The following is an 18463-nucleotide window of genomic DNA, read 5'->3' as shown; positions in this document are numbered from 1 at the left end:
GAGTCAAGGCTCCAGCGCTCATGTTCCTAAGTTCAGGATTAGCGAGGCGGCTTCGAGGCGTCGCGAGCCAGAGTTTACCTCAGAAAAAAGGTTGGCGCCTTTTTTAACCGACTTCCGGTCGGAGTCCCGCCCTCCTTGCCGCACGGCGCTCACATCCGGCGGGTCTTGTTTCCCCCCCCCCCCCTGATTGGCTGAAAAGGGAATCAATCGAGGCGGGGCCTGGGGGGGGGACGAAGCCGTGAGAGCTATTTCTACGGAGAAAATATTGGCTCCTTTTTCTTCTTTTGTGGCTAATTAGATGTTAATTTGAATGAATTAAATGTAGTTGCTGAAGAAACGTGTGTTTCCCCGCGCTGAAGCGGGGGGGGGGGGTGAGGCGCCCTCCCGCGCTTTTCCAGCCTCGGAAGCCCCGCCCGCGGCCACCGTTATCCCCGGGAATCCAATTCCTAGAACGGCGCCCTGGTGAACATCCGGCGGACGCTCTAGGCTCCTTCCCAGGAGCAGCGGCGCTTCCGGATAGGTCGGGCAGGCCAGGCAGGCAGGCCAGTCATGGAGGCGGCCGGAGTGGCCCCCATCCGAGCCCAGTGAGTACGAGAGCCCCGGGGCTTTGGCCTACCTCTCCGACCGGGCCGAGGTCCACAGAGGCTCAGCTTTTCTTCCTTCGCAGCTTTAGGAGGCCCCCCCCCCCCTGGGCAGCTCCTCAGAGTTACGGGAGGAGGGCAGTCTCCGCCGGGCAGACCTTGGTGGGGCCCTTCCCGGGCCTTGCGGTTGGGTGTGGCGGGTCAAGGAAGCCCCCCTGCCCCTCTTTACCAGAGCCCTATGGAACTGCCTCCACGAGTGGGTGGGGTGGACTAAATAGAAGGCCTCTTAAGGTCCCTTCCCATGAGTGTGTGTGTGTGGGGGGGCGGTAGAGGTCTTCTAGTCGAGCCCCCTGCTCAAGCAGGAGAGCCCAATCCCATTTCAGAGACTGTCCAGTCTCTTCTTGAAAACCTCCACTGATGAAGTACCCACAACATCTGGTGGCAAGCAGTTCCACTGGCTAATTGTCTTCACTATTAGGAAATTCCTCCTTAATTCCAGGTTGCTTCTCTCCTGGATTAGTTTCCACCCATTGCTTCTTGTCCTGCCTTCAGGTGCCTTGGAGAATAGCTTGACTCCCTCTTCTTTGGGGCAACCCCTGAGATATTGGAAGACTGCTATCCTGTCTCCCCTAGTCCTCCTTTTCATTAAACTAGACATTCCCAGTTCCTGCAACCGTTCTTCATACGTTTTAGCCTCCAGTCCCCTAATCCTCTTTGTTGCTCTTCTCTGCACTCTTTCTAGAGTCTCTGCATCTTTTCTACATCGTGGAGACCAAAACTGGATGCAAAATTCGAAGTGTGGCCTTATAAAGCAGTACTAACACTTCATGTGATCTTTGCAATTCCTTCTTAGTTCTAGTTTGTTTCTCTCCTTGATTAGTTTCCCCCCATTGCTTCTTGTTCTGCCCTCAGGTGCCTTGGAGAATAGTTTGACTCCTTCTTCTTTGGGGCAACCCCTGAGATATCGGAAGACTGCTATCATGTCTCCCCTGGTCCTTTTTTTCAATCAAACTAGGCATTCCCAGTTCCTGCAAACCTTATTTAGTCTGTTTTAGTCTCCAGGCCTTTAATCATCTTCGTTGCTCTCCTCTGCAGTCTCAGCATCTTTGTTGTAGTACGGCGGCCAAACTTTCTCTTCTCACCCAAGGAGCTTCTTCAATTCAATCTTCAAAGCTGAAGAAGAAGCTTCTTCGATGAGAAATGAAACATCTACAAAGAAAAACGAAGTTGCCTTTCGAAAAAGCACCTTTGGGACAGTCACGCACAAAACCTAACCGTAAAATTTAAAAAATCCTTGGGATTTGCCCGCTTGATAGATTGGTGGGGGGGGGGGGAGAGGGATGGAGACTGGATGGAATATAAACTGGCAAAAGACATTTAAAACCCTCCAATTACTAGAGCTTGGATGCGGTGGCTCAGTGGCTAAGATGCTGAGCTTGTCAATCAGAAACGGCCATTCGGCGGTTCAAATCCCCAGCGCCGCTTTAACAGAGGGAGCTCCTGTGACTTGTCCCAGCTTCTGCCACCCTAGCAGTTCAAAAGCACGTTAAAAATGCAAGTAGGAAAATAGGGACCACCTTGGTGGGAAGGGAACAGCGTTCCGTGCGCCTTCAGCCTTTAGTCATGCCGGCCACATGACCACGGAGACGTCTTCAGACAATGCTGGCTCTTCGGCTTTGAAACGGAGATGAGCACCGCCCCCTAGAGTCAGGAACGACTAGCACGTATGCACGAGGGGAACCTTTACCTTTAATTAACAGAGGTGTTACAACCTTTCTCCCTTGAGATACCACTGCACAAAAGAGGACTTCCATGCCCACCTTGAGAAGGAAGAGAAGCCGAGGAAAGATCCAGATGGAGCCAAGAATGATCTTCAGGGTGCTGAGCGAGGGGAGCCGCCTGTCAAGCTGCAGAAGCTGGAACTTGATGGGGCCCGGGAAGAGAAGCCTGCGGAAGTGGCCGTTGCCGGTGAGAGAACCCCAGAGCCTCCGGGACGGAAGAGACAGCGAGGGCAAAACAAGAACCGTCATTGCATGAAGCCAGCTCACTATGAGAAGCAGCGCTTGTGCCCCTCCGTGGTTCAGGTAAAGTTGTCTACCTGTAGCGCACACCTGAAGATGAGTTCAATTGCCGGGCTTTGAAACGGCTTAGCATTTACGTTCCTTGGGTGGCTTCGAAACAGACAAAGGGGTTCGGTTGTAATGGCTACACAGAGGTAGTCCTCGCTTAACAACCAGTCACAAATATTCTCTATAGTCCTCGGCTTAACAACCCATTCATTTATTGATTGTTCAAAGTTATAAGTGTCAGGAACCCAGTCAAAAAGAGAAATGCACAAAGCCCATCTTCGAAAACAAATTTCGGTAGACATCAAATAGGCAAAGTCTGTTGTAATTCCGGATCTGAGACAAACCGGAGTGACACCACATAATATTGTAAGTTAGAAACATCCCTCAAAAGTCACACTCTCCAATAAACACTCCATCCACACTGATCGGTGTCTTCAAACTCCACCTTCCGTTCTCACCAAGAGCATCCTCTGTTCCCATGGGAAAGAAGATCCCCTATCCAAAACAACCCTCACTATCTATTCACTCCTCCCCCACTCTCACCACCACGTTAAGAATGTGGCGAGCCCGAAAAAAAATCCTTACATAGTAAAGAGAAAGAAAAGGGAATAAATGAGTACAATAGAGAGCTAAATAAAATTGTTACACATATGTCAAATTCGGGCTCGACAACAAGAAGCTTAAAATTGACTTGTGGCCATTTTTCACACTTATGACCATGGCAGCCATCTCCATGTGATCCCACCTTCGGACACCTGGCAAGTGGTGTGTATCTAGGAGGGTTACAGTGTCCCAGGGTCGTGTGATCATTTTTTGCACCCTTCTGAGAGGAAGCCATATTTACTTACCGTATTTTTCGGAGTATAAGACACACCAAGTTTTTGAAGAGGTAAATGTAAAAAGAAAAGTTTTTGCACTCTGCAGGCCTCCCAAACCCTCTGCACGCCTCATTTTTTTGTGTGAAAAACGGGGCATGCAGAAAGTTTGAGAGGCCTGCAAAGTGCGGCGACGGGGGCGGCAAAAATGAGTAAAACAATGGCCCATTTTTCGCAAAAACGGGCCCCTTTTTTGCCCAAAAAGGAGCATGCATACCCTTTAGGAGGCTTGTAGAGTGCTCCTGGGGGCTGGAGAGGGCAAAAAGGAGAAAACGAGTCGTTTTTGCCCTCCCCAGCCCCCAGGGACACTTTGCAGGCCTCCTAAACCCTCTGTGCATCCATTTTTGCGAAGAGGGTGGGGTTTCGAGAGGCCCAAAATTCAGTGTATAAGACGCATCCAGATTTTCAACCTCTTTTTGGGGGGGGAAAGGTGCATCATACTCTGTAAAATACGGTAACCCTGCTCAAGCAGGAGGGCCTGTACCAGTGACGGCAAACCTTTTTTGCCTGGCATGCCAAAAGCGGGGGGAGCACAGAAGGGTTGTGCACAGGTGTGCCACACTCACAATGCTATGTGCCCGTGTGCATGCGCACAATCAGCCACCCACCCACCCACCCCGCCGCTTTTGCCGCGGTTTTTTCACCTTCCCCAGGCTACAGAGGCTTTCTAGTGCCTCCGAGTGCCTGAATGTCCCTCTAAAAAAGGATGCAAATGACCAGCTGTCTGCAAGGAGTATCAATCCTTCCCTTCCCCCAATGAATGTCAGAGCTGAAGAAGCTTCTTGGAGGGGAAGTGAAACGTCCTCCAAAGAAAAACAATAAAAGTCCAGTTGCCTCCTGAAAAAAGCACCTTTGGGACTATAAAATTTAAAAAGTTCTTAAATAGAAAAAAAAAACCCTTAGTTTCCGCCAGTTTTCCCCCGTGGCATGACAAAACCGCGCCCGTCAAAATAGCGGTGACCGCGCATCATCACCGCCGCGGCAACAGAAGGGCGCTTTAAAACGGCGCCACGGCAGAAAGCCGATTTCAATTAAGGTAAGGGTTAAGATTAGGTTTAGGGGTTTGTTTTAGGGTTAGGGTTAGGGTACTGAGTGCTTGGGAATGCGCGGATTTGCCCGCCGCGATTATGTCATTGCGGTAGGGTCGCGTTTTTCCTTAGCGCTTCGAACGGCGCGAATTAGTCTTCGCGCTTATGTCTCCGCGGATAAGGGTTTCGCGGATTTGTGGTGGAACCGTTTTCCCCATCCCCTCTCTTTTTTCTCCCCAAAGGAACGGCTGGAGAAATGCTTCTACGGCTCCAGCTGCCGCTTCCTGCACGACCTTAAGGAGTACATGGCCGCCAAGCCCCCAGACCTCGGGGGCCGCTGCCTGCTGTTCGAGACCTTCGGCCGGTGCATCTACGGGGCCACCTGCCGATTCGCGGGAGCCCACCTGGGAGAAGGCTACAAGAACCTGGTGAACGCCGAGCTCCTGAAGCAGTGGGAAGGGAGGCTGGCGGTGAGAAACGGCCTCAGCAAGGAGATCCAGCGACAGCTGCGCAAGAAGAAAATGACCTTCGCCAGAGCCGGCGAGTACCTCCGTTCCCTGGGCAAGAGCCACCCGGCCAGAAGGCCCGACACCCAGGCTCCACCGGTGGCGGAGATGGGGATCTCGGACTGCTCCGCTTCTGGAGGAGCAAAGGAGCCTGGAACGGCCAGGTTGGAGGCACCAAACGGTTCTAACCCACCAACAGAAGGAGTTGGTTGTGCTTCGGAAACCACGAGTCCAATTCCTCCAGCAGAACCGGCTCTGGCACGAGTGGGCGCGGTGACGGATGAAGACACGGTGAAACTGAGGCCGTCTGAGAAACCCAAGGTATGCCCAGGAAGTGAGCTAGGCTGAAAACAGGAGAGGGATCTGTCGGTCCATTCACTATTTATTTAGCCAATCCATTTATTTACTTCCCATCATTTATCTATTCTGTCTTTTGGTCAATCTGTCTGTCTATCCCGTCTCTCTATCATCTATCATCTAACTTTTATCTATGTATATCTGTTCTGACCACCCCTTGGCCCACACCAAAATACTCTGAGCCAAAGATACTTTATGGAATGTATTAACAGACAGACAGGTCCTTGGCAGCAATCCAGCACAGATAAGGCTTGGCAGCAATCCAGCCTGCCAAGCTCACAATACTGTTCTCCAACATTAGTTCATGCGTTGACTTCTGCAAAAGGGGCGTGTGCACAAGCAGTCCTTTTATAGTCTGGAGAGGAGCCTAATTACCACCAGCTGAGTGCAATTACCTCCTGTAACTGCGTAATTGTTCCTTACGCCTATTAGCTCTCCGGTGCCGGGCATCCAGGACCAATTCCCTTGGCTCCTCCCCATTGCTCCAATGCATGATGTCAGGATCACACTCCCTTGTCTCCTCCTCACTGGTCCAATGCATGATGTCAGGATCACACTCCCTTGGCTCCTCCCCACTGCTCCAATGCATGATGTCAGGATCACACTCCCTTGTCTCCTCCTCACTGGTCCAAGGCTCAGGCGCCTCCTGGTGGCCAACCAGCCTCTCTGCGCCCTGCTCGCAGTCGGAACCCTGTCCAGGGTCCTCCAGAGCCGACTCATAAGGCCCCTCGCTGTCGGAGTCTGGTGGCAGCTCCAACGGCTCCTGCTGGGTCACAACATATATCTATGCCTATTGTCTCACTTATCTATCTTCTAGCTGACTGTCTCTATCATTTATTATCTAACTTTATCTCTGTCTGTATCATGTCTATTATCTGTCATTTAACTTTTTATCTATCATCTAGGTCTGTCTGTCTGTCTATGTGCCTCATCTATCTGTTGTCTAACTAATCTGTCTCATCTCTATTATCTCTTAGATGATAGATAAAAGATCTGTTATCTACCAGTCTCTGTAACCTATTCTTTATCTAGCTATATCTCTATTATCTCTCTATTTTTATCATCTCTCTTTGTCTCATCTCTATTATCTGTCTGTCTGCCTAATCTATTGTTTAACTTACCTATTTGTTTCATCTCCATTATCTAACTTAGATGATAGATAAAAGATAGATAAGATTATCTGTATCTATTGTATATCTAGCTTTATCTCTATTATCTCTCTATTATTTAGCTTTTATCATCTCTCTCTGTTTATGTCTCATCTCTATCATTTCTATCTATCCATCCACCCGTCCATGTAATTTAGAAACTGCCCACCTCCCTCACCGAGAGTTTTAATTAAGTTTAGACTTAGCTTTGTTGAGTAGGAAGCAGATGCTCCACAATGTGCAATTTGGTCTTCACGCGTTTCTCTTTTCCTGTGTTTCTCTTCCAGCTGGATCTGCGTGGCAAGCTCTACTTGGCCCCTCTGACCACGGTAAGGAGGTGTGGAAGTTTGCCAGCACAAACGCTAGAAAGCTCGGGGTGTGAGCTCAGGTTGACGTGTTTATGGGGAAGCCGAGAGAGAGGCTGAAGCAGGAGTCCCAAAGGTGTTTTTTTTTTTCAAGAAGCAACTGGACTTTCTGGTTGTTTCTTTGAAGACGTTTCGCCTCTCTCTCCCAAGAAGCTTCTTCAGCTCTGACTGGATGGTGGGGAAGGGAAGGGAAGGATTGATATTCCTGGCAGACAAAGCTGGTCATTTGCATCCTTTTTAGAGAGTCGTTGAGGCCACCTGGAGATTTACCTGTGTCCTCGGGGTCACCTGAGTGGTGCAGATAGAGGTGGAGCCTTCTTGGAATTGCTGATGACATCCTCTATCTCCGGTCTACAACACGGTCCATTCAGCAGTTCCAGGGTAACCTAGAGCAGTGTTTCTCAAGCTTGGCCACTTGAAGATGTCTGGACTTCAACTCCCAGAATCCCCCAGCCAGCGAATGCTGGCTGGGGAATTCTGGGAGTTGAAGTCCAGACATCTTCAAGTGGCCAAGCTTGAGAAACACTGACCTAGAGGACACAGCTAAACCTCCAAGTGGCCTCAACAACTCCCTCGAAGGATGCAAATGACCAGCCTAATTAATTAAACCATATTTAAGTCACTCTCTCAGCTTTATTGATATCCCTGATGTGAATCCCTCCTGGGTCGCCTTAACCTCCCTCCCTCTGCCTTTCCGTCTCAGTGCGGCAACCTTCCCTTCCGTCGGGTGTGCAAAGGCTACGGGGCGGACGTCACCTGCGGAGAGATGGCGGTGTGCACCAACCTCCTTCAGGGACAGTCTTCTGAATGGGCGTTGCTGAAGCGCCACGAGACCGAGGATCTCTTTGGGGTTCAGGTAGCTTCCTGGCACAGGATGGGGACTGGGGTGGGGGTGGGGGTGGCGAGAGAGAGCATTGGCTCAGGTTGAAGCTCAACCTGCTTCTGGCAGAAGACGCCTTAAGCCTGAAAAAGGGAGAGCAGCAGAAACGGAGGCTTCCCTTGGAGACGGTTGCAGGAATTGGGTCTGGTCTATTTTGATAACAAGAAGGACATGGGGGGGGGAGCGGGGGAGAGCTGACTGCTAGGATCTCCTGCTTGAGCTAGCGGGTGGACTAGAAGATCTCCGAGGTCCCTTCCAACTTGGTTAATGTGTTTAGGGGCTGCCTGCTGCTGTCAGCATTCCAAATAGCACCCAAAATTAAATCAGATTCCGAGGCAAAGGATTCCTCAAAGTCCCAATTTATGAAGAGAGCCATGTTGGCACATCTGGGAAAACCCGAATCTGAAAGCTTCCCGGTTTCTCCCACCCAGTTGGAAGTTCAAGTTCTTCCCCCCCCCCCACAAGTCCACCCCATGGTCCAATCTCCCATTGCCACGCTGACAGGTTCCACCCATCCAGTTCCAGTCAGGTGCAGAGACACAGGATGACCTTGGATTTCTAGAAAGAATGTTGTTATGGCTACCTGGCATCTAACTCCGTACAATCCCATTTTCCCACCATAGAAAATGCACAGTAGAAGAATAGAAAGTGTGGCTGGCCAAAGACCCCAAAGAAAAGATGGCTGCAGGCCTGGGAGGCCCCTGGCTAACTTTTGGCGTCTCCTCTCTTTGCAGCTGGAAGGAGCCTTCCCAGACACCATGACTAAATGCGCCGAACTCCTCAACCAAACCGTCGAGGTGGACTTCGTGGATATCAACGTGGGATGCCCAATTGACCTGGTCTATAACAAGGTAAAGTGGTCATTTTGGACCGATGTAACGGCTGCCTTTTATGGGCTGGCTTTTAAAAAGCCATCCCGGCGGGATGGACGTGAAAGAGGATTCATCTACTTTCCAATTTGGGCTTCTTCGTGTGTCTTGATTCTCTCTCAGGAAATAGAATGGAAATCAGTTTTTTTTTTTTAAAAGGAAGCATCGGTACCTGTGTAGGTTGGGGTTGCAGCATAAAGGCCACGGTGGGCAATGCTTTTTTATGCCGCCGTAACTCCGTATCTTGAAACCTCGAGAAGAACGGCAAAACGGCTGCCAAGGAAGAAGGGTTTCCCAAATGGCTGCCTCGCAGACAGCAGTCACCCAGTCCTGTGCCAGCGTTCCGAATACCATGCAGAATTAAATCAGAGTCCAAGGCAGAGCTATCCTTAAAGTTCCAATTTAATAAGACAGACATGTTGGCATCATGCTATGGAATCCCAATTCTGGAAATTGCATCAGAATCCCACCCAGTTAAAAGTTCACGATATTGTCCCCACACCCACAAATCCATCACATGGTCCAATCGTCTTCTTCCACGCCGGCATCCCCACCCAGCTGGTTCCGGTCAGGTGCAGAGGTGCAGAGACAAAAGATGACCTTGGCTTCTAGTAAAGAATGACAACAATACATTCCACAATCCTACTCCTTTCTATTCCCCCTCCCAACTACTATACTAATGAAAAAGCATAATGAAATAAGAGAAAGTGTGGCGGGCCAAAGATCCTAACAGGGATATAATTGCAGGCCTGACATCCTGTTTGCCAGGCGCATTATACCATCAGAAGAGGAAAATATTTGTAGCTCAGGGTTAAAACTCTGGGCTTCTTGGTGCTCTCTGAGCTTGGTGGTTTTTTGCCAGACGTTTCATGACCCCACTAGGGACTATCATCAGTGCTCGGGGAGGGTGGATTATTGAATGGAGGAGGAGAAGGAGAGGGAGAAGAGGAGGAGAAGGGGAGGACTGTGGGGTCCTTGGTGTTCTCTGAGCTTGGTGGTTTTCTTGCAGACGTTTCCTGACCCAGTTAAGTAACATCATCAGTGCTGGAAGGAAGGGGATTTGGTTTATATATTATTGGCTTCCCACGGTCAGGGTCCTTCGGCAAAGTCAACGGGGGAGCCAGAACCGCTTAACCGTGTTGCTAACAACTTCAGTGGTCCGCTTAACATCCGTGGCAGGAAAGGTCGTAAAATGGGGCAAAACTCACTCAACAGTGGTGTATGCAGGATGGGAATCTGACTCTGCCCACTGCCAGGAGTTCGATCCTGACCGGCTCAAGGTTGACTCAGCCTTCCATCCGCCCGAGGTCAATAAAGTGAGGAGCCAGATGGTTGGGGGGGTGTGGGGGGTGAGAGGCTAACCCCATAAACCGCTTAGAGGGGGCTGTAAAAGCCTTGTGGAGCAGCAGATAAGTCTTAAGTGCTCAGGGCTATTGTTATTAACAACTGTGCGGCTTAGCAACTGTTGGGCTCAATTGTGGTCATAAGTCGAGGACTACCTGTATTAGAAAGTGGGAGAGGCTGGATTCTGTTCCCAGCTGAGCCACGAAAGGCAGCAGGCTGACCTTGAGCCAATCCCTCGCTCGCTCTCTCTCTCTCCGTCCAGCTCAGCTCACAGGGTGCCGGTTGGGGGTGGGAAAGAGGAAATAAATCCTATTTATTAATCAATAAATACTCTAGGTTCACTGCCTTGAATGGTTGATAAGAAAGGATAGAGGAAGCTTGTCAAATAAATGAATTCGCCCTCCTCTCCTTTCCCTCCCCAGGGCGGCGGATGTGCCCTGATGACCCGCACCAATAAGTTTGAGCAAATCATCCGCGGCATGAACTCCGTAAGTCAGCGGCCATCTCTCCGGCCGATTCCCTCGTCCTGTCTGCTTTCCCTAAACCCTTGAAAATCAATCAATCTCCTTCCCTCTCCCTCTCTATCTCCTTTCCTCTCTCTCTCTCTCTCCCCCTCTCTCTCCCTCTCTCTTCTTCTCTATCTCCTTCCCTCTCTCCCTCTCTCTGTCTCCCCCTCTTCTATCTCCTTCCCTCTCTCCCTCCTACCCACTCTCCCTCCCTCCCTCTCCTTCCCTATCTCCTTCCCTCTCTCTCCCTCTCTCCCTCTTTCTCTCCCTCCCCCTCTCTCTCCATCCCTCTCTCCCCCTTCCCTCTCTCCCTCCCTCCCTCCCTCCTACCTCCCTCTCCCTCCCTCTCTCTTCCTTCCCTCTCTCTCTCCCTCCCTCTCCCTCTCTATCTCCTTCCCTCTCCCTCCCTCTCTCTTTCTCTCTCCCTCCCTCTCCCTCTCTGTCTCCCCCTCTTCTATCTCCTTCCCTCTCTCCCTCCTACCCACTCTCCCTCCCTTCCTCTCCCTCTCTATCTCCTTCCCCCTCTCCCTCCCTCCCTCTTTCTCTCCCTCCCCCTCTCTCTCTGTCCCTCTCTCCCCCTTCCCTCTCTCTCTCCCTCCCTCCTACCTCCCTCTCCCTCCCTCTCTCTTCCTTCCCTCTCTCCCTCTCTCTCTCCCTCTCTCCCTCCCTCTCCCTCCCTCTCTCTTTCTCTCTCCCTCCCTCTCCCTCTCTGTCTCCCCCTCTTCTATCTCCTTCCCTCTCTCCCTCCTACCCACTCTCCCTCCCTCCCTCTTTCTCTCCCTCCCCCTCTCTCTCCGTCCCTCTCTCCCCCTCTCTATCTCCTTCCCTCTCTCTCCCTCTCTCTCTCTCCCTCCCTCCCTACTACCTCCCTCTCCCTCCCTCTCTCCCTCTCTCTTCCTTCCCTCTCTCCCTCTCTCTCTCTCTCTCTTTGTGCATGTTAAAGTATTTACACATCAGTCAAATAATCAAAGATCTCTCCTGTCTAACAAAATGAAATTCAGTGGTGAAAAAAATGCACAGGAATAGCAATAGCAGTAGACTTATATACCGCTTCATAGGGCTTTCAGGCCTCTCTAAGCGGTTTACAGAGAGTCAGCATATTGCCCCCAACAATCTGGGTCCTCATTTTACCCACCTCGGAAGGATGGAAGGCTGAGTCAACCCTGAGCCGGTGAGATTTGAACCGCTGAACTGCTGATCTAGCAGTAGCCTGCAGTGCTGCATTTAACCACTGCGCCACCTTGGGACATATAGGAACACTATATGTCAGTGATGGCGAACCTTTTCGGCACCAAGGGCCCAAACCGGAATGCCCGTATGCGCGCTGCAGCACTGCAAACACAAAGACAAGCTGGCCGGTGCACATGCGGGCGCCAACCAGCTGGGCTTCAAATTTCTGGTGCGCACATGTATGCTGGCCAGTTGGTCTTTGGATTTCTGGTGAGCTGGCTGGTCCCAGTAAGCCACTGTTACATGGGGGAGTGTGTGTGAGTGGGACAGTAACCCCGTCTCAATTTTTCCCTCTTCTTTTTCTCTCCCAGGTCCTGGATGTTCCCCTGACGGTTAAGATCAGGACGGGCGTGCAAGAGAAAATGAACCTGGCTCATAAACTGATCCCCCACCTCCGAGAATGGGGAGCCTCGTTGGTCACGGTATAGGAAGCCTTGTTATCCTTAACTCCGGTTGGGGTGGAGGCCTGGTTACTCGGCAAATCCGAGTGCTGGTTCTCCTTTGGCTGTTCCCCGTCCGGGGGTGGGGGGGCTCAGAGAGGAAGAGTGTGGTAGCATTCCTATCCCGTTCTTCCTCTTCCTGGGGGTTTCCTCTAGCAAAAGTTCGGAGAGGCAGAGAGAGAAGCGGGGGGGGGGGGGTGTCTCCCAGCTTGGCAGCTTTTAAGACCTGTGGACGTCAGTTCCCAGAATTCCCCAGCCGAGCAGGCTTGAAGGCATCCGAGGCTTGCTGTGTTTGTTTTCATTCGTGGCAACTGCACCTTTTTCTGCCCCCCGTTAGCTCCACGGCCGGTCGAGAGAGCAGAGGTACACAAAGATGGCAGACTGGGGCTACATAGCGGAGTGTGTCCAAGTGGCCAGCCCCATGCCCCTCTTCGGTAAGTGGCAGGGGCCCAATCCTAGGGTTTCCTAGTCCTTCTGGGCCGGCCCTGGGAGGATGCTTCAACACGCGTTGTTTTCAGAATGGCCTTGACTGCTTCCCTTGAATTAGTCAAGACTCTTCTGCCTGTGTCTCTCAATCATCCATACGTCCATCAATATCTATCTATCTATATCTATCTTCATCAATATCTATCTCATCTATATCTTCATCAATATCTATCTATCTATATCTATCTTCATCAATATCTATCTCATCTATCTATATCTTCATCAATATCTATCTATCTATATCTATCTTCATCAATATCTATCTCATCTATCTATATCTTCATCAATATCTCTATATCTATCTTCATCAATATCTATCTCATCTATCTATATCTTCATCAATATCTATCTATCTATATCTATCTTCATCAATATCTATCTCATCTGTTAGGAAAGCTCCCCGTTGGGAGAGCGAGTATGTTCAGAGAAGCGTTGTGAGAGTTGTGTTGGAGAACACACAAACCAGCATACAGAGACACTGCAGTTTCAATAGGCTTTTACTTTTGTGGAAATAAGAAGTATCAGAGTCCATCAAACAGTCCAAGTCATACACGGATAAGACAGTCAGTCATCAATGTCTTTCAGTTAAGGGATAATCCAAATAACATAGTCCAGTATCATATGATCAGTCCGGTAATCAAAGCTTTGCTAGCAGTTGCAAAACTTACAATAGCTCACGGCACTTTCTAACAGCCAGCTTCCAAAACACTCAGATCAGATCAGCCCAGCATCTAACTGAACAGAGAGCTAATAGTCGTTCTGGCTCCCTCTTATGGCTGATAGAGGAAATAGCAACCAATCACATTTTACAGTATGATTTAAAGAAACAGGTACAACATTGTTACATGATATATTATATATTATATTATATTCCTAACATAATCTATCCACCCATCCATCCATCCATGAATACCTGGCAGGATACTTCAACATGCGTTGTTTTCAGAATGGCTTTGACTGCTTCCCTTGAATGACTTCACAAGACATCTTCTCCAGCTGTCTGTCAGTCTCCGTCTGTCTGTCATATTTCTTTGCCTTCCATCTTGCCACCAGGTGACTCTGGGAGGCTTACTTTAAAATGAAGCCACAAATGAATGAATAAATGTTATACACACAAACACACACACGTTTATACTGTATATAATTCAACTTACAACAGTACCTTTAGTGGCCTTTTAAAGTTACAACGGCACTAAAAATGGACTTATGACTGTTTCTCAAACTTAGGACCGTTTCAGCATCCCCACGGTCACTTGATCACAATTTATGTGCTTGGCAACTGACTCATAGTTATGACGGTCACAGCACCCCGCGTATCGTGTGATCTCCTTTTGCGACCTTCTGGCAAGCAAAATCCAATGGGGGAAAACAGATTCACTTAACAACTGCGTTACCAATTCAGCGACTGCAGCGATTCACTTAACGATGGCAAGAAAGGTCAATATTCACTTAACAACTGTCTCGCTTGGCAACAGGAATTTGGGGCTCAGTTGTGGTCGCACGTCGAGGACTACCTGTACATGTCTTTTCCCACAGAAACGAGGATTCGGAACCCGTGCCTTTACGACCTTGCCCCACACAGTTGTTAAGTGAATCACCGTGGTTAAGTTAGCAACGGAGAGCTGAAGGGGATCTGGCTTCCCGTTTTCTTCGTGGGTCAGAACCACACGACCCTCGGGACCCTGCATCCCTCACACCATCTCTTCATTTATGTATTTTCCCTTTAACTTTTCATATGTATGTATGTATGTATGTATGTATGTATGTATGTATGTATGTATTGTGTCACAACCCCTGGTATGCGAAAATAGGGAGGTAGCATACTGCTTCCCTTTTCTGTCTATCGGCTCACTCTGGGAGCCATCCAAGCAGAAAGCCGTTTTTTTTATGTAGCCTTGTTACATTTGTGTTGCATTTGTGCTGATAAAGTCTCCCTTTATTTATTTATCAGCACAAATGCAACATTATATATATAATGTATTTAGTGTCACAACCCATTTAGTGTTCCTCCCATATTTGGGCATACCAGGGGTTGTGACACTAAATACATACCTATTTCCCTGGCTCAGCTGATAAAAGGAGGAGAACCTTGTGGCTTAGTGGTTAACACATCTGCCTAATATGTAATACAGCCCAGGCTCGAATCCCAGCAAGGGTATGGCTAGCTGATGAGAGCTAAATAGCTTGAAATAGATCTATACTAGTCTCCCTTTATTTATTTATCAGCACAAATACAACACAAATGTAACAAAGGCAACAGTAAAAATATTGGGTTTCTGTCTGGATGGTCTCTTGTGACGAGCCGATAGACAGAGAAAGGAAGCAGTAGGCCTCCTCCCATATTTGGGCATACCAGGGGTTGTGATATTTTATATATATATATATATATATTTATATATATATATATGTTTTCTGAGGTTTTCGCGGGTGTTAGTATGTAGGTCTCTAGTTATTCGGGTTTTCTCCCGCGTAGAATTGGAGATGTCTTGGCGACGTTTCGACGAAATCTCATTCGTCATCTAAGATCTAAGACGTCGCCAAGACATCTCCAATTCTACGCGGGAGAAAACCCGAATAACTAGAGACTTATATATATATGTATATATATAAAAATATATACGTTTTCTTGCGGCGCAGGAAACGGCGATATTTTTTCTTTCGAAGACGCTAACCGAGCCCTGCAGAGTGGAGTTTCAGGAGTCATGATTGCCCGGTAAACAGCTTCTCTTCTTCCTTTCCTCTTCATATGAAAATAAAAACGAAAGCAAAAAAACCCTGCCCATTGCTCAATGGAGAATTCAGAACGGCTTCCCTTGCCCCTCCCTCCAGCTGATCTCCTCCCTCCCATATATGTGCGGCTGGGGAAGACCACTGTCTCCAGCCCTCGTAGAAACTGTACCAGCTCACAATCAGAAACACACACACACACCCTTTTGACACGCTCTGCAGATTTTGACCGCTGTCCTCCTTGGTCACAGGGGAGCCCTCATCAAACCCTGGATCTTCACCGAGATCAAAGAGCAGCGGCACTGGGACATCTCCTCCCGGGAAAGGCTGGGCATCCTCCAGGACTACACGAACTACGGCCTGGAACACTGGGGCTCAGACACCCAAGGCGTGGAGAAGACCAGGAAGTTCTTGCTGGAGTGGCTTTCCTTCCTCTGCAGGTGAGCAAACCCTCTTCATACGGGCTCTGCTGGATGAACCCCGGTGGGCAGGGCAGTCCTTCTTCGCAGGAGAGAGAACCGGACCGATTTGAGAGAACTGGAATTAAGACAGTAAAGCGCTCAAAGGTGCTTTTCCAAGAGGCAGCTGGGTTTTCTCTTTGAAGACGTTTCGCTTCTCATCCAAGAAGCTTCTTCAGCCCTGACTGGATCGGTGGTGGAATTGAAGGATTTATACCGCTTGGAGACAAAGCTGGTCATTTGCATCCCTTTAGAGGGTCATTGAGGCCACCTGGAGGTTCCTCTGTGTCTTCAGGGTCACCCGAGTGGGGCAAATGGAGGTGGAGCCTTCTTGGAACTGCTGATGACCTCTATCTCTGGTCTGCAACACAGCAGTTCCAAGGTGACCCCAAGGACACAGGTAAACTCCCAAGTGGCCTCAATGATTCCTTAAAAAGGATGCAAATGACCAGCTTTGTCTGCAAGGAGTGCGGTTCCTTGCATTCTCCAGCCAGAGCTGAAGAAGCTTCTGGGAGGAGAAGTGAAACGTCTTCAAGAGAAAAACCAGTTGCCTCTTGAAAAAGCACTTTTTGGGGAATGGGAGGATATATGTTTCTTACCGACAGCTCATTTGCGTCCTTTGGAGAGAGTCATTGAGGCCACTTGGAGGCTCACCTGTGTCCTCAGGGTCACCTCGGAACTGCTGGCTCTTGTTTTGGACTGGCGATAAATGCCGTCCCCATTTGCACCACTCAGGTGACCCAAGTAGCCTCAAGGACCCTCTAAAAAAGGATGCAAATGACCAGCTGTCTGCAAGGAGTATCAATCCTCCCGTTCCCCACCATCCACTCAGAGCTGAAGAAGCTGTTGTTTTAATGAGCCAAGGTGGCGCAGTGGTTAGGGTGCAGCACTGCAGGCCACTTCAGCTGACTGTTATCTGCAGTTCAGCGGTTCTAATCTCACCGGCTCAGGGTTGACTCAGCCTTCCATCCTTCCGAGGTGGGTGAAATGAGGACCCGGATTGTAATTGGGGGCAATATGCTGACTCTCTGTAAACCACTTAGAGAGGGCTGAAAGCCCTATGAAGCGGTATATAAGTCTGCTCTTGCTATCGTTGGCATTCACCACCAACAAGATTGGCTAAAATGTACCCAAACCTGAAGCTGACCTGCTGGAAGTGTAAAAAAGTACAAGGGGCTTTTTATCACATATGGTGGACCTGCCCGGAAACACAAAAATATTGGACAAAAATTTGGAAGTGGGTGCAAGAAATTACAGGAGAACAGATAAAATACAAACCGGAAATCTTTCTGCTGGGAATAATCAAAGGGAAATATACAAAGAAAATTAAGTAGATATTAACTCATCTGCTAACTACAGCTAGAATAGCATTTGCCCAATGCTGGAAACAAAATAATATCCCCTCGGATGAATTAGTGATTAAAAAAAACCTCTGGATTGAGCAGAGATGGACAAATTAACACTGAAATTAAAAGATAAAGAAGAGTTGGAATATTATTAAATTTGGAACAATTGGTACAAATGGCTGCAAAACAAGAATAAAATTAATTAAGCCGAAAAACAATATATATATAGAACTGTGTATAAAGGTGTGTAAATATAGAAGCAAAATATTATATACATGTACAGGTATGATGACATAACAATGTTGATGTAATGACTGTTTTTTTAGCAAAAAATCTGCTAAAAAATAATAATAAAAAGAGCTGAAGAAGCTTCTTGGAGGAGAGGGGAAAGGTCTTCAAAGAAAAAAGCACCTTTGGGCTGAGAATCTCCTTCCCAGCTGTTTATTTTTCCCCAGATACATCCCCGTCGGCTTGCTGGAGCGCCTGCCGCAGCGGATCAACGAAAGGCCCCCTTACTACCTGGGCCGGGACTACTTGGAGACCCTGATGGCTAGCCAAAACGTGGACGACTGGGTGAAGATCAGGTAGGAGGCAGAGCCCGGCCCTCGTCCGGACGCACCTTTTGAATTCCTCACATCCTCAATAATCCCAAGTTTTCTTTTTTCTCCTTCCAGCGAGATGCTGCTGGGCCCCGTTCCTGCCAACTTCTCTTTCCTGCCAAAACACAAAGCGAATTCTTACAAATAGGGCGGCCGGAGGAGAAGCACCGGACGTCCTCCGCCTGCTGCCGCTCACCTGTCTTCTGTTTATTTGAATCAATAAAATAAATGTTCTTTTTTTAAAATAAAAACCACCCGACTGCTGGCTACGTTCATTGCTCCCTCCCCCCAATCTGTGTATTTGGGTGGGTGGCTCAACTCAACTTCTGCTCTCTTGCCCGGCGGCTTCCTTGGGACGCCGCAATTCCCACATTTACAGGTAGTCCTCGACTTAACTTTTTTCACTGCTAAGTAAAGACGGTTGCTAATAGCAGTAGACTTATATACCGCTTCATAGGGCTTTCAGCCCTCTCTAAGCGGTTTACAGAGAGTCAGCATATTGCCCCCAACAATCCGGGTCCTCATTTTACCCACCTCGGAAGGATGGAAGGCTGAGTCAACCCTGAGCCGGTGGGATTTGAACCGCTGAACCGCTGATCTAGCAGTAGCCTGCAGTGCTGCATTTAACCACTGCGCCACCTCGGCTCAA

The 18463-nt window shown here is 49.0% G+C and overlaps 1 protein-coding gene across 1 annotated transcript; it reads left to right on the top strand.

Moving 5' to 3' along the window:
• Positions 1–479: 479 nt before the first annotated feature.
• DUS3L (dihydrouridine synthase 3 like) lies at positions 480–18083 on the top strand. The gene is made up of 13 exons (XM_032239180.1): positions 480–584; positions 2368–2665; positions 4796–5380; positions 6852–6893; positions 7633–7785; positions 8544–8660; positions 10445–10510; positions 12070–12180; positions 12536–12632; positions 15322–15397; positions 15663–15851; positions 17671–17799; positions 17890–18083. Exons 1-13 carry the CDS (start codon positions 550–552, stop codon positions 17960–17962), a joined length of 1971 nt encoding a protein of 656 aa, XP_032095071.1. The 5' UTR covers positions 480–549; the 3' UTR covers positions 17963–18083.
• Positions 18084–18463: the final 380 nt, after the last annotated feature.

Source organism: Thamnophis elegans, chromosome 1 (genome assembly GCF_009769535.1).
Source record: "Thamnophis elegans isolate rThaEle1 chromosome 1, rThaEle1.pri, whole genome shotgun sequence".
Taxonomy (NCBI): Eukaryota; Metazoa; Chordata; class Lepidosauria; order Squamata; family Colubridae; genus Thamnophis; species Thamnophis elegans.
This window is presented reverse-complemented; position numbering and strand designations above follow the sequence as displayed.

What these genes read in the sequence shown, in the direction of transcription:
- DUS3L (XM_032239180.1), top strand. Translation starts at nt 550, where the DNA reads ATGGAGGCGGCCGGAGTGGCCCCCATCCGAGCCCA. An exon ending in AGGATCTCTTTGGGGTTCAG is followed by an intron (nt 7,786 to 8,543) that starts GTAGCTTCCTGG and finishes CTCTCTTTGCAG; the next exon opens with CTGGAAGGAGCCTTCCCAGA. An exon ending in CAGCCCCATGCCCCTCTTCG is followed by an intron (nt 12,633 to 15,321) that starts GTAAGTGGCAGG and finishes CTTGCGGCGCAG; the next exon opens with GAAACGGCGATATTTTTTCT.